Raw genomic sequence first — 14,277 nt, forward strand, 5'->3', positions numbered from 1 at the left:
AACAAAATAAATTACGACGTTTCGATCGCAACACAATCAATCGTCATAAGGTGAACACCTGATGATGATCGCTCGTGATTTTACCGAAAGAACCAAACAGTATGGATTCCTGCAGTAACGAAAGCATCAAATCAAGATGACGACTTCTTCCAATATATGAGGCACGACAGCCTCAGCAGGGTTATCCACATTTTCCCCAAATATGTTTTCCACACTGAGAGATTTCCCCTCCCCTAAGACCTCGCAGAAATGTTCAGCAAATCTACAAACCTGTTCCTAGGGTCGTAGACCATATCACATTTTTTCCCTGTTGTCTATTGTGATAAAAATATATATAAAATAAAATATAGGTAAAATAATGAAATAAAAATGTACTATTGGCTCTCTCGTTGTCTAGGGGTATGTATCACCAATCGTGATAATATCATTGATTCTCGCTTCAACATGTACGCTTCTCGCTTCAACATTAATGGTTCTAGCTTGAACAATTGCATGTGCAATTGTGTCAGGCCTCGGGATTCAGATCTCGCCGCAGGATACAGTTCGTTATTACGACAATGATGCACGAGTTTAGGAAAGAAGCACACAGGAACCTGTTTTTAATCTAAGCAACTTTAATCTCAACTTCCGCTAACATCCAAAAATTATTATCATCAGAACACCAACAACATTGTCCATGCAAGTTTAGTGTAGCAGCGCCGACTGGCGACTAGAAGTAGCAATTACGGGTGTACCCACCCAAGGGGAAGAACTGGGGCAAGGTTCATGGACGGGATAAGAACTGGGCCAAAGGTCATAGAAGGGATCCATCTTTGAGCTCCCAGAACCAGCTAGAAGGTTCGAGAAGGGGGGCGTGGCCTAGGCGGGACCAGATCAGCGGGAGGATAAAAGGGGGCGAGAGAGGGAGTTCGGGGCTGCCCGTGGGAATCAAGGTCGTCTCGCCGTGAAAGTCGTCCTCGTCGTCGCCATCGCTGCTGCCATGCTTGTCATCGCCTGACGCCGCCACTGATGGATAGTTAGCCAGCTATCCAGTCAGTTAGCGTCGTCGAGCTCGGTGGTCAGGTTAAATTTCCCACACTAACACAGCCACCTCGCACAGCGAGCTCGACATTGCTGCTCTGCTATCTGCCATTAACATGATTATCTCTCACATTATCATAATATCTCACATTAACATGCTAATCTCTCACATTAGCATGCTAATCTCTCACATTAACATGCTAATCTCTCACATTAACATAGCCACCTCCACGCCCTCGTCGTGGAGGCCACTGTCCGGTTACATTAACATCACTAGCCCTGCCCACGTCGTTTATGACCCTTGGGCTACACGATTTTTAAACCTTTAAAACAGTCTGCCTCAGCAGCTTTCCCCCTCTTTTCTCCTCCTGATGACGATGGCTTGTCTTGTGATCGAAACGTAGTTTTTCTTTGAACCTATCTTCGTGACTTTACCGAAAGACCCAAGAATATGAAGTCCTGCAGTCACGAAAGCTTTAAGTTAAAATTTATGCCAAATAGTCATTATAAAAAACCTTTTGCTCCTGCGCTGCACCATCATATAACAGCACATTATATCATCAAACTAACGTTTAATACCATAATGTTGGAAAACATTTATACGCGGTGGTGGTCAATCCAAACATTACAACTTTTCAAGCAAAGACTTGTGAGTAAGTAACCTCCACGATGCCCAGTCTCCTTTGTGTTCGGGACGCTGCCGAAGCAGCAGGGGGTGCTCCATTTGCCTTTGTTGTTTCAAGGGAGGAGTTCACAGGCCTCCGGTACTGCGTGTTTGTTAGAACGCGCTAAATCCAGATACAGTATATGTAAAAAGATAACTATTACGTAAAAAATAGAAAATAGGCGATATCACTCTTCATATAATTTTTTGAAAATGGCATTTATACAACACCCCTAATGATGGTGATAGGTGTGGCACTAAAAGTTACTTTTTGATCGAGTTAAACAGTGATTTGTGGTCGGGTATTACTGAGGCAGACTCCATCTCCTCAGCAACCCGTGACCAACACCCATCTTTGCAGCTCCGTATGGCTCTCCAAATCTCTGAGAGAAGGCTGCGGAAAACTTTCTCATTCTCTGACATGGGATGCTGTAGACCGTGAGAGGGGACATGTCGCTTTTTTTCACCCAGCCTGAACACCTCTGTCTGCCAGGGTCTCTGGGGAGATTTGGACAGTGCACCCAAAGCAGACATTGCAGCTGCATGAGCCACAGTCCAATAACTCACCCATTTCCAATCGACATCAGGAATGGTGGAATATGCAAACCCCAGCTGCAAGTGATCATGAAATTCTCACTAGCAACTTTCATTAGCTAGCTGAGACTAGGCCGCTGTTTGTTCGAATAGTTTCCTAGATGTACACCTACTGCCGGAGTGGAAGAATGTCATACGCATCTTAGAAATGATAAGCCGATGGTCAGTGGGCACATCAGCCTTACTCTAGGACCTTGTGTCAAAGACATGGGCGCGTATCAACGTTTCCATCATGATGTACTCCAGTAGATGTTCTTGCTTGGACCCAGCATGCATCCATGATGTTGGGCGGATGCACCAATGCCGGAACAGCGTTTTGGTGATTACAAGCCCATGGGCTGCACAAAAATGTAGCAGCCTCCTACCGTTATTATTGAGCTGATCTGTCCGATGCCTTCCAATCACTCCAGACCAGATGCTAACATCATGACCAACTCTGGACTCAAAGCCACCCAAAAAGATGACTATCTCGAGGGGCCACTTTAGCTGGCACCTGTGACAGGAGGTCATCAAAGGCATCTGATTCATCGGCCTTGCCTGCATCCCTCTACTGATGTTCATCTTCATTTCGCTAGCGTAGAGAAGGGAGGGAATGACCGTGGCCGAGAAGACCTGAAGCTTCGTGCGGAGCGACAGACTAGGTAGCTTCCACACTGCGTTGCGCAACCGATTAAAAGATATTGCCACTCGACTGATTCGGAGTGAGACCTCTGCTGTTAAACCGGTGCCGGTCATGAGCAAACAGCCCAAGTATGGGAAACTCTCTCCACAACTACCCCATCACCGATTGGGAGTTGTGGGGGTGGAATGTCCGATGGTACAAAATACCCAGGCAGGTGCTTATGGTAAAGCCCCACCTCTTAGTGGCACGCTCTAGTTTCAGCAGCAGTGTCTCCAACTCCTCCTCTGAATGAGCAGCAATTACCAAATCATCAGAATACATAATGTGGTTGACCAAGAGGGAGCCATTCCTTGACCGCACCCGGGCATCGATCAGCCTCCCATTGTGTCTGTACCAAATGGAAATTCCTCCAGTACAGCTATTGAAGGCTTCACGAACTACGTCGTCAAAATAGATGTTAAATAATGTGGGAGCCAGAGGACATCCTTGTCGCACCCCAAGGTGTACAAGGAATGACTCTGACTCCCAGCCACGTAGTTTTACCTGGGCCCATTCATCATCATGAAGGCCTTTAATGATCGTGAGCAGCAGGTCAGGGACTCCGAAAGAACGAAGAACAACCAAAAGCCCAGGCCTACTGATGGTATCATAGGCCTTGACTAGGTCAATAAAGCAGAGATGTAGGTCTTGTTGGAATTCCATATTCCTCTGCTGTAGAAAATATGGCATCTGTGCAGGATCGCCCTTTCCTGAAACCGCATTGGGGCTACGCAAGCCTCTCCTCAGCGTGCCTAGCAAGGCAATGTTGAATAATCCTTGCCAGGACCTTTCCCGGCATACTCAGACTCTGGATCGCCTTCAGTCCTTCCTCAACAGATGGTACCTCAGCGAGCCACCCACAGGGGGTGACTTTCTTAAGGCACCGCAGCCTCAGCAGGGTCATCCCCACTTTGTCCCATGATGTTTTCCATGTAGAGGGATTTCCCCTCCCCCAGGACCTCACATAAATGCTCAGCAAATCTGCAAACCTGTTCCTGGGGGTCGGAGATTTTATCACCCTTCTTTCCCCTAATGATGGTAATAGGTGTGGCGCTGCAGGTTTCTTTTTTGATGGAGTTGAATGGGGATCTGTGGTCGAAGGCCATTGAGGCAGACTCCATCTCCTCTGCAACCTGCGACCACCACCCATCCTTGCAGCACCTCACGGCTCTCCAAACCTCCGAGCGAAGGCTGCGGTAAGCCTCCTCATGCTCTGACGTGGGATGCTGTAGCCAATGAGAGTGGGCCTGTCTCTTTTTCTCAACCATCCTGAACACCTCCTCTGTCAGCCAGGGTCTCTGGGGAGGTCTGGACCGCGTACCCAAAGCAGCCATTGCAGCTGCATGAGTCACAGTCCTAAACTTCGCCCATTTACCATCGACATCAGGAGGAGTGGGGGACGATGCCAACCCCAGCCACAAGCGATGATGAAATTCTCGCTGGCAACTTCCATCAGCTAGATGAGACCAGGCCACCTTTAGTTGGAATGGGTGTCCTGTGTGTACACCCACCACCGGAGTGGAAGAATGGCAGGCGCATCTTACAGATGACAAGTCGATGGTCAGATGGCAGATCAGTTCCAAGGTAGGTCCTGGTGTCAAGAACATGGGCTCGGATCCGCTGTTCCGTCACTATGTAGTCCAGCAGATGTTCTTGCTTGGACCAGGCATGCATCCATGATGTTGTGTGGATGCGCCAATGCCGGAACAGCGTGTTGGTAATTACAAGCCCGTGGTCTGCACAACATCCTAGCAGCCTCCTGCCGTTGTTATTGAGCTGATTTGGCCCATGCCTTCCAATAAATCCAGACGAGGTTCCTGCATCAGGCATTGAAGTCACCCAATAAGATGACTCTATCCCGAGGGGGCACTTTAGCCAGCACCTGTGACAGGAGGTCATAGAAGGCATCTGACTCATCGGCCTTGCCTGCATCCCTCCACGGATGTCCGTCTTCGGTGGGGGCATAAATAACCACCACCACTCCTTGCCTATGGTTGATGGGAAGGCGAGCACAAAGTAACCTGTGGCTTATAGCTTCCCACACCTCACCGACACGGTCCCACGCCCCCTTCATTCTTTTGTTCCGAAGAAGAGCCACACCCTTTTGTTTGGCAGTCTCCTGCCCCGAGCAGAGGACTGTCCACCCCGTATGGTGGCAGGAGCCAGACCCAGTCCACCGGACCTCCTGAATGCCACAGAGATTCAGGCAGTACCGGTCCAGCTCCCAACTGCTGCTACATAGATCCCTTAAGAGCACTGTTGTGAGTGCAATGCAAGACCGAGGTTGATTCTGCGTTGAATTTTGGGAGAACGGCTCTACCGTTGAATCCTGGGGGGTCCCTGACGCTGTAGTCGACCTCGATGGTGAATTTGCGTACCCTGGGCTTCTGGTGCGTTGCCTCGTCACCCAGGAGTGGAGGCGAGCGTCAGGATTGTTGCGAACGGTCCTCACGGTGGTCTCTATCTGTGTAAGTTGACGTGGTTTCCGTCATTGTCGACACGCGGGGTCGCTGTGTGAAGTCGGTGAACTGCAGGGTTCTGTAGACGCGTGTTATTATTGTCGCCGAGAGTTTGAAGAGTTGGTTGTACTTGGTTGTCAAGAAATTGTTATTCGCCACAGTTGGCTCACGTCCTTGTGCGTAACGAACCAAGGCATAGTTACTACATTCCAAATCTTGTTAAGATTCCCAGTATTCCAGATGGAGTTATCGTCCTTCTTTACGTTGCCTTCCGATGAAAAATATTGAGGGAATTGCACGGGAGAGAAAAAAATGTCCTCTCTCTTCCATGTTAGAAATGAGCAACTCTCAGCTATAAGCTGGAATTTGAATATTTCCCCCTTCACTGCCGATGCCGGATGGAAAAATTGGTGAGGTTTCAGGACTTTTTCAGTTTGTGCATGCGGCTATGCATTGTCTAACCGATTCATAATCGCCCAGACACCCTGGCTGACATGGAGAGAGGTGGCTGCGAAAAAGAGTCGGGCCTATTTTTCCTCTGGTGAGAAAATTTCACATCCGAAAATTTGCAGTCATTACCACAGCATTGGGCAAGCCGAGCATATTTGAAGATTTTTGCTGGGTATTTTTCTGAGATGTTGCCCAAAAGCTTTGTTTAACATGGGGGGAGGGGTGCATGCGTGTGTGTTAATGTGTTCCCAATCTGTCTTCCCAGACGCACAGATGGAAACAAAAACGATTCACTCGGAGTACAGGATATAGCCGCTGAACACCGAGTCTCTGTGCACGTTGAAGTAAAAATTAATGTACGGAGCCTCCAACTCCAGCCACACCTCGTCCCCAGCTTTGAGACTCAGCACGACGCTGCCACTTATTGCGTTGAATTTCTCACCGCACACCTTAGAGATGACGTTCCCGTTTTTCATGAACATAATCACGAGGTGCTGTTCACTGGGATGCGCGTACAGCGTGAAATAGTAGACGCCTGGGTGGGCGCAGGTGAACTTCCCCGTGCCGGGGTTGTAGTGGCCCTGCGGGTTGGTGATGATGACGTTGAACTTCACGGGGGAGCCGGCCGCCGGCTTGTAAGCGTCCACCTTCGCAGAGAAGGCCGACCTGGGCCCCACGCCGCTCTCTCCCCGCTTGCCTTTCTCGCCTCTTTCGCCCTGCTCACCTGGGACTCCCGGAGTCCCCGCGAGCCCTGGTTGGCCAAGAGGGCCCAGCTTTCCCGGCAGACCTAGACGGACAACACGGTCCAAACACACGGCGTGTGCATGTGTGTGTGTCACCCCACGGTAGTGTAGCGGTTAGTGCTATGAACCCAGCAGAGACCCGAGTTCGATTCCGGCTCATGTTCAACACAAGTTACGATTATCTGAACTGGTACTGGGCCTCCTACCGTAGGTCGACTAGCCTCAAATTATTACCTGGTGAGATGTGTTAACAACGCCACTTGGGAGACAAAGGCGTGCCGGTTTTCATAAGTGCTCACCAACATCACTTTCCACAACAGTCTGTTAAGGCTATACGGGGGATCTTTATTTTTTATGTGTTTATCCCAACTCTCAAACGGAGATATGGGGCAATTCTGCATCTATGTTGATGACGGTGAGCCAAACCTGCACAATTGAGTCGTGTCCTGTGACAAACGTCTTTGTTTTGTAACAGTAAAACCTTGCCCGACGTGTCTGTATAAAACGCGTGTTTCCGCTCTACACGGTGTACTGAATGAGTTCTGTTTTCCAGAACAAGGGGTCATGTGTGGTGCCACGATCACGGAGCAACTTCGCAAACGCCGCACTCCCCACCCGGCCCCCACATTAAACACACACCCACACACAGCGCACCCACGTAGTGTCCTAACGGGGGGTTGCCTGGCACATCGGGTTTAAATCCGAAGAGCCCCTAGAGGGAGGGTCCCACGGTTTCCCGGTGCCAGGAGATTGGCCGACCCTCACAGGTTTGGCATCAAGTCATCAAGTTACATTGCGGTGCCCCTAAATTGGCATAAGATTGTATGGGCGCAGAAGGAAAAGGTTCCCTGGGCCAACCGCAATGAGTTACTCACGACACTGGGAGAGGCGGAGGGTGGAATATTAGGCAGAAGGGCAGACCAGTGGGTTAGAATGAATGAGCGCGGGGGGACAATGGGTGAGGGGCCGCAGCAGCAGCAGCAGCAGACCCCGTGACCCTCCATGTAGACGGCGCATATGAGCACGCGATTGGGTGTGCAGTACAATGCCACCCTGGGCCTTTGAAGTGAGGGGATTAGGCCACGGTAGAGACGGTGGAGAGGGACGATGACGGGAAGCATGGGTAAGTGCCCGATTGGCTGCGTGGTATGACGTTACCCTGGGACTTTGAAGTTTAGAGAATAAAGATAGGTGCCCCGGGACGGTGAGTTCAGTTGTCTTCAACCTCCGGGCGATCCAGACCCCTCCCTGCTGTCCTGCCTCCTTGAGCCACTCGCAGCATCCGTGTGATGCCCGCGAGTGCTGCTACGAGGCAGTGATGAGCGAGGGTTTCGCTCGTCCTTCTCCCTCCGACTCTCACAGCGTCCGTGCGACGCCGTGAGTACAGCGACGAGGTACGTGGTAGAACGTTTGGGTAACTGGGTTCATAGGCAGAGTTAGGCTAGGCTCTCCTCGCGAAATATTCCTCCTCCCGGTAATGCGTATTGACGCCATTAATAAACTTTAGCACAGAGGATCCGTGTGGTGTGATTTCTGCGTGGGTGGGGAGAGCGTAGGTGTGGTGCGGTACGTGCGGGCGTGTGAAACACGCGTATATTACCATCAACCCGGCCGTCGTTTTGCCCGCGTGCGTATTTGCACAGCGGATTAATGCCGACGCACAGGAGGGGGGGGGGGGGTGGGTAGGCGCGTGCATATTCACGTGCGTGAATATCTAGCGATGGGTCCGTTTATATTTAAAGTAATTCAATCTACTTTGCTGACACTGATTAGGGGGGGTCATGTGGACACCCAGGTTTTCTAACCCCCCCCCCCAGGATGAGTGAGGAGCATCCACCAAACGGGTTGGTTAGTTGAGGTTGGTTAGTTGAGTGTTGACTCGTACACACGTGCTCATTCCACCTTGTTCGCACGCACCTGCACCACAGCTCACTTTCTGAACTCCCACTGACTGACCCGGACACGTCATCTGCCATCGCCGTGGTTAAGTCGGGGAAAGTGCCGTGTCGCCTTGCGTGCATAGCAACTCCACACACCAACCCCCCCCCGCCACACCATACCAACCCCCACCTCTGCATGAGTGGTGGTGTACGTGGGGAGTGTGTGGGATAACTCCAGGCGGTGGGGAGCCAGCCACTAGCCATGTGCCACAGAGAGGACGCTGGTGCGGGGAGGCCGATCACACGATTGGCGGCAGCCCGACGAGAAGTGGCGGAGGAGGAAGAGGAGGAGGAGGGGGGCGTCAGCCCCCACAGATGTTACACCTATACACGGTATACCTCGTGAGCTACAACATGGAGATACATAGAGACCCATCGACTAAACTATTTGTTAATTTCCCAGGTATAAGGTCCACTGAGCTGCTGTTTTGCTATTTTTTTCAGAAGAGAACTTCCTGTCGAAAATGACAGCTAAATGTGGTGGCTGATATCATCACGTCGACATTTATAGCAGTCAAATACTGTAAAGTCTAAACGCATGTTTCTAAAGGTAGAAGGAAAATCAAAGGAACCCAATGAAAAATCCACACGACCACAGGGAGAACTTGCAAACACCGAATATACACCAGGCATCGTCAGGGTTGGGTTGTAACCCACGACCTCCTGTGGACCAGACGAGGGAGTTAACATCTCATAGCAACCGCAGTGAAATAAATAGAGCAGTGAGCTCGGTTATTTACTACCTCGCGTTGCTTGGCCGCTTCTGGTGTCTTTTAACTTCACGTTAAAAAGAATAATATAAGTGATGAATCGCTCCGTGGCACATGCAGCCTGTCGGTGGTTAGATGTTAACTACATCGCCTGGTTCACAGGAGGTCGTGTGCTCGATCGCAATCCTGACGCCAGCTGTTCATTTGGAGTTTGCATGCGTCTCTCCCCGTGGTTAAGTGGATTTTTCACCGGGTCCTCCGATTTTTTCCCATTCCACATTTAGAAATATATTTGGCTGAATAAATGTCCACGTGATGATGAGTCCACTTTGTCGAGCTATCATTACGTGTGGCCAGGTCGCTTCTGAACAAGAGTCACATAGCTCAGTGAGCCTCCTTGGTAATAAAATAAATATATAGAATCAGCTGCTCGGAGCACACGAGTCAGTGTCACAGTCCCACCTGGGTCCCCAGTCAAGCCTCGAGCCCCGAGGTCTCCCTTGGCTCCGGGTGCTCCGGTAGCGCCTGCGAGAAGAACAAAGCATGGCTCGTCCGCTCCTCAAGCCACTCTCAATTCACACCACTCGCCTCCACGCACTCTCCTACCTCTCCCCTCTCATCTCACTCTACTCCCCGCCACGCACTCTCCTGCCTCTCCTCTCTTATCTCACTCCGCTCCACGCACTCTCCTCTCATCTCACTCTACTCCCCTCCACGCACTCTCCTGTCTCTCCCCTCTCATCTCACTCAACTCCCCACCACGCACTCTCCTGCCTCTCCTGCCTCTCCCTTCTCTTCTCACTCAACTCCCCACCACGCACTCTCCTGCCTCTCCACTCTCATTTCACTCTACTCCCCTCCACGCACTCTCCTGTTTCTCCCCTCTCATCTCACTCCACTTCCCTCCACGTACTCTCCTGCCTCTCCCCTCTCATCTCACTCAACTCCCCACCACGCACTCTCCTGCTTCCCCCCTCTCATCTCAATCAACTCCCCTCCACGCACTCTCCTCTCATCTCACTCTACTCCCCTCCACGCACTCTCCTGTCTTTCCCCTCTCATCTCAATCCACTTCCCTCCACTCACTCTCCTGCCTCTCTTCTCCCATCTCACTCAACTCCCCACCACGCACTCTCTTGCCTCTCCTGCCTCTCCCCTCTCATCTCACTCAACTCCCCACCACGCACTCTCCTGCCTCTCCACTCTCATTTCACTCTACTCCCCTCCACGCACTCTCCTGTCTCTCCCCTCTAATCTCACTCCACTTCCCTCCACGTACTCTCCTGCCTCTCCCCTCTCATCTCACTCAACTCCCCACCAGGCACTCTCCTGCTTCTCCCCTCTCATCTCACTTAACTCCCCACCACGCACTCTCCTGCCTCTCCACTCTCATTTCACTCTACTCCCCTCCACGCACTCTCCTGTCTCTCCCCTCTCATCTCACTCCACTTCCCTCCACGTACTCTCCTGCCTCTCCCCTCTCATATCACTCTACTCCCCTCCACGCACTCTCCTGTCTCTCCCCTCTCATCTGACTCTACTCCACACGAGACACTCTCCTACGAGAATGAGCGAGTGAACGATCGAGGGCATGACATGGCGAGTGAACGTTTGAGTGAGTGAACGATTGAGTGAGTGAATGAGTGAGGGAGTGAACGAGTGAGCAATAGAATGAGTGATTTTTAGTGAGTGCACGATTGAGTGAGTGAATGAGTGAGTGAACTAGGGAGTGAATGAGTGAGTGAGTGAAGGTGTGAGCGATTGAGTGAACGAGTGAGCGAGTTAGTGAACGAGTGAATGAACGAGTGAGCGAATGAGTGAGCGAGTGAGCGAGCGAGTGATCGCGTCGCTCCCACCACGAGCGCACCGTGGGGGGTCCTCTGGGACTTGACCCCTCACCGTCTCTGCCGTCCCTCCCGGGGGCCCCAGGGGTCCCGTGCTGCCCCGGGGCTCCGGGCTGACCGGGGATCCCGTTGATGCCCGCGCAGACGGTCTTCTCCTGCTGGGCTCCCACCACCACCACCCCCAGCAGCAGCAGCAGCAGGGCCGAGATGGACATCTGGGGACAGCAGTGGCGAGATGTTAACTTGCTCGCCTGGTATACAGGATGGATTTAAACGACGAACTTTTATTTTATTTTACCAAGTAAGGTTCAAATGAGCTGCTATAAAGTCGATCGTTTTTCAAAAGCGCCCTGCCCATCACAAATGATAGTTCAATGAAGTAGGCTTATCATTGTCACGTGAAAATGTATAGCAAAGCTCTAAACACTTGGTGATGTTGATTTTAAATTGAACGAGAAAAACCGGAGGACCCGGAGAAAAATACACGCGACCACAGAGCGACACGAAATATACAGAAGGCATCAGGGTCGGGATCGAACCCACGACCTCCTATATACCAGGCGAGGTAATTAACATCTCCACGGGGAGAGACAGAGAGATTGACACAAACTCCAAATACACAGCAGCAGGCATCATTGGGGTCTCGATCGAACCCAGGACTTCCTGTATACCAGGCGAGGTCGTTAACATCTCCACGGGGAGAAACAGAGATAGATTGACACAAACTCCAAAGAAGGAGCAGCAGGCATCGTCAGGGGTCCGGTGATCGAACCTGACGAGGGAGAATCAGAGACAAGCTGGGAGACAGCAGCCAGAACCAGCGTGTCGAGTTGACGCTGCAGGAGGAATCCGATTAGCTGTGAAGCTCTTTTCTCGTCACAGATGCTCCGGTAAGGAGGCCACGAAGTCAGAACGTTTCAACAACAAACAACACGATGCACAAACAGGATAGGAGGGCGAAGTATAGGAAAGGTAAACAAATCACGTAAAACAATATAAACAAAAACATCTATCTTCTTGGTTCTTTCGGTAAAGTCACGTAGAAGGAAAATAATAAAATAATAAAAAATTACATATTTTAATATTATTATTTATTTATTACTTTATTATTTCTCTTCTACGTGATGACTTTACCGAAAGAACCAAGAAGATGAATCCCTGCAGTCACGAAACCTTTAAATCGAAAAATAAACATCTATACTAGTTGTTATCTTCCCAGGTAAAACCCCAACTGAGCTATTAACTTATTACACTGGTCAACACACTTTTTTCTGGCATAAAGTATTCTAATGGTTTAAAGGTAATTTTGGGGTGCTGATTCCAAATCTGGCATCAGTTTTTGTCTATCACATCAGGTTTTTGAGATATAAAATATTGCATTTTCAATAAAAACTGAAGAAGAAAAATGTGAAATAAATGTGGATATCTACATACAATGATATTATAAACACACTATCCTAAAAATATAGCAGCATATTTGAACACTAAAGCAGTCACTGACTCGCAACAACTTGCAATCATAAGTGACGGAGTCAATTTCGGGTAAAATCAATGAAAATGGGGTATGCCGATAGCATACAAAATGAGATGTGATAGAGCAAATCTGAGATCAGATTTGGAATCAGCAGCCTGAAATTAGTCTAGAACAGCTGCAAAAGTCCAGGCCAGAAAAAAATATGTTTTTTGTTGTTGACCTCTCCATCACAAATAATGGCAGCTTCACAAAGTGGCCTATCATCGTCGTCAACATCACGTGGACATTTATAGCAGCAGCCAAACATAGAGACACATAGAGATGGAGAGAGACGCATGGAGACCCATAGTGATACATGTGTGGATCTATGGGTCTCTGTGTGAGTCTATGGGTCTCTGTGCGTCTGTGGGTCTCTTTGTGAGTCTACAGGTCTCTGTGTGAATCTATGCGACTCCGTGTGAGTCCATGGATTTCTGTGTGTGTTTATGGGTCTCTTGTGATGAGTCTATGGGTCTCTGTGTGATAAGTCTATGGGTCTCTGTGTGATGAGTCTATGGATCTCTGTTGGGGTCTATCGATCTCTGTGTGAGTCTATGGATTTCTGTGTGAGTCTGTGGGTCTATGTGTGAGTATGTGGGTCTATGTTTGAGTCTACTCGTCTCTGTGTGAGTGTGTGGGTCTCTTTCTGAGTCTATGGGTCTTTTTGTGAGTCTATGGGTCTCTGTTTGAGTCTATGGGTCTCTGCGTGAGGAGTCAATGGACTGAGTAAGTATATGGGTCTCTTTGTGAGGCTATGGATCTATGTGTGTGTCTACGGGTCCCTGTGTGAGTATGTGGGTCTACGTGTGAGTCTACATGTCCCTGTGTGAGTTTACGGGTCTCGTCGTGAGTCAATGGGTCTCTTTGTGAGTCTATGGGTCTCTGTGTGAGTCTATGGATCTTTGTGTGCGTCTACAATTACCTGCGTGATTTTGTGGGTCTATGTGTGAGTCTGTGGGTCTATATGATTTTACAGGGCTCTCTGTGATTCTAAGGGTAATTTTGTGAGTCTATGGGTCTGTGTGAGTCTACGGGTCCCTGTTTGAGTCTGTAGGTCTATGTGTAAGTCTGTGGGTTTATGTTTGATGAGTCTATGGGTTTCCGTGTAAGTCTATGGGTTTCTGTGTGATGCTATGGATCTCTGTGTGAGTCTACGGGTCCATGTGTGAGTCTGTGGGTCTACGTGTTAGTCTGTGGGTCTCTGTGTGAGGCAACGGATCCCTGTATGAATCTGTGGGTCTATATGTGAGTGTACTCGTCTCTACGTGAGTCTATGGGTCTTTTTGTGAGTCTATGCGTCTCTGTGTGAGGAGTCTATGGCCTCTGCGTGAGTCTATGGGTCTCTGTGAGTAATATATGGGTCTATGTGTGAGGAATCTATGGGTTTCTGTGTGAGGCTATAGGTCTCTGTGTGAGTCTATGGGTCTCCGTGTGATGAGTCTATGAGTCTTGGAGTGATGAGTCTATGGATATCCGTGTGAGTCTTTATACGTACGGTAAGTTGAATGTTCTTTCGCTCCACCGTACGTAGCAGCTGAGCGTCCTGCTAATCGGAGCTTGTCGGTGCTCAGCGTTGGTCACCGAGTCACTGGAATCCTCTCCCCCGTCTCCTCTTTTAAACAATACTCTGGTCACGTGCTCCTCCATTTCCCACTTGGTAAAGAACGGAAACTTTGGCT

The 14,277-nt window shown here is 49.8% G+C and overlaps 1 protein-coding gene across 1 annotated transcript; it reads right to left on the reverse strand.

Annotated features, from left to right (window-relative positions):
- Nucleotides 1-613: 613 nt before the first annotated feature.
- On the reverse strand, nucleotides 614-14,230 carry LOC144949817 (complement C1q tumor necrosis factor-related protein 5-like). The gene is made up of 4 exons (XM_078879760.1): nucleotides 14,094-14,230; nucleotides 11,141-11,300; nucleotides 9,704-9,766; nucleotides 614-6,635 (listed from the first exon to the last, which is right to left on the reverse strand). Exons 2-4 carry the CDS (start codon nucleotides 11,298-11,300, stop codon nucleotides 6,139-6,141), a joined length of 720 nt encoding a protein of 239 aa, XP_078735886.1. The 5' UTR covers nucleotides 14,094-14,230; the 3' UTR covers nucleotides 614-6,138.
- Nucleotides 14,231-14,277: the final 47 nt, after the last annotated feature.

This window comes from Lampetra fluviatilis, chromosome 55 (genome assembly GCF_964198595.1).
Source record: "Lampetra fluviatilis chromosome 55, kcLamFluv1.1, whole genome shotgun sequence".
NCBI classification, from domain to species: Eukaryota; Metazoa; Chordata; class Hyperoartia; order Petromyzontiformes; family Petromyzontidae; genus Lampetra; species Lampetra fluviatilis.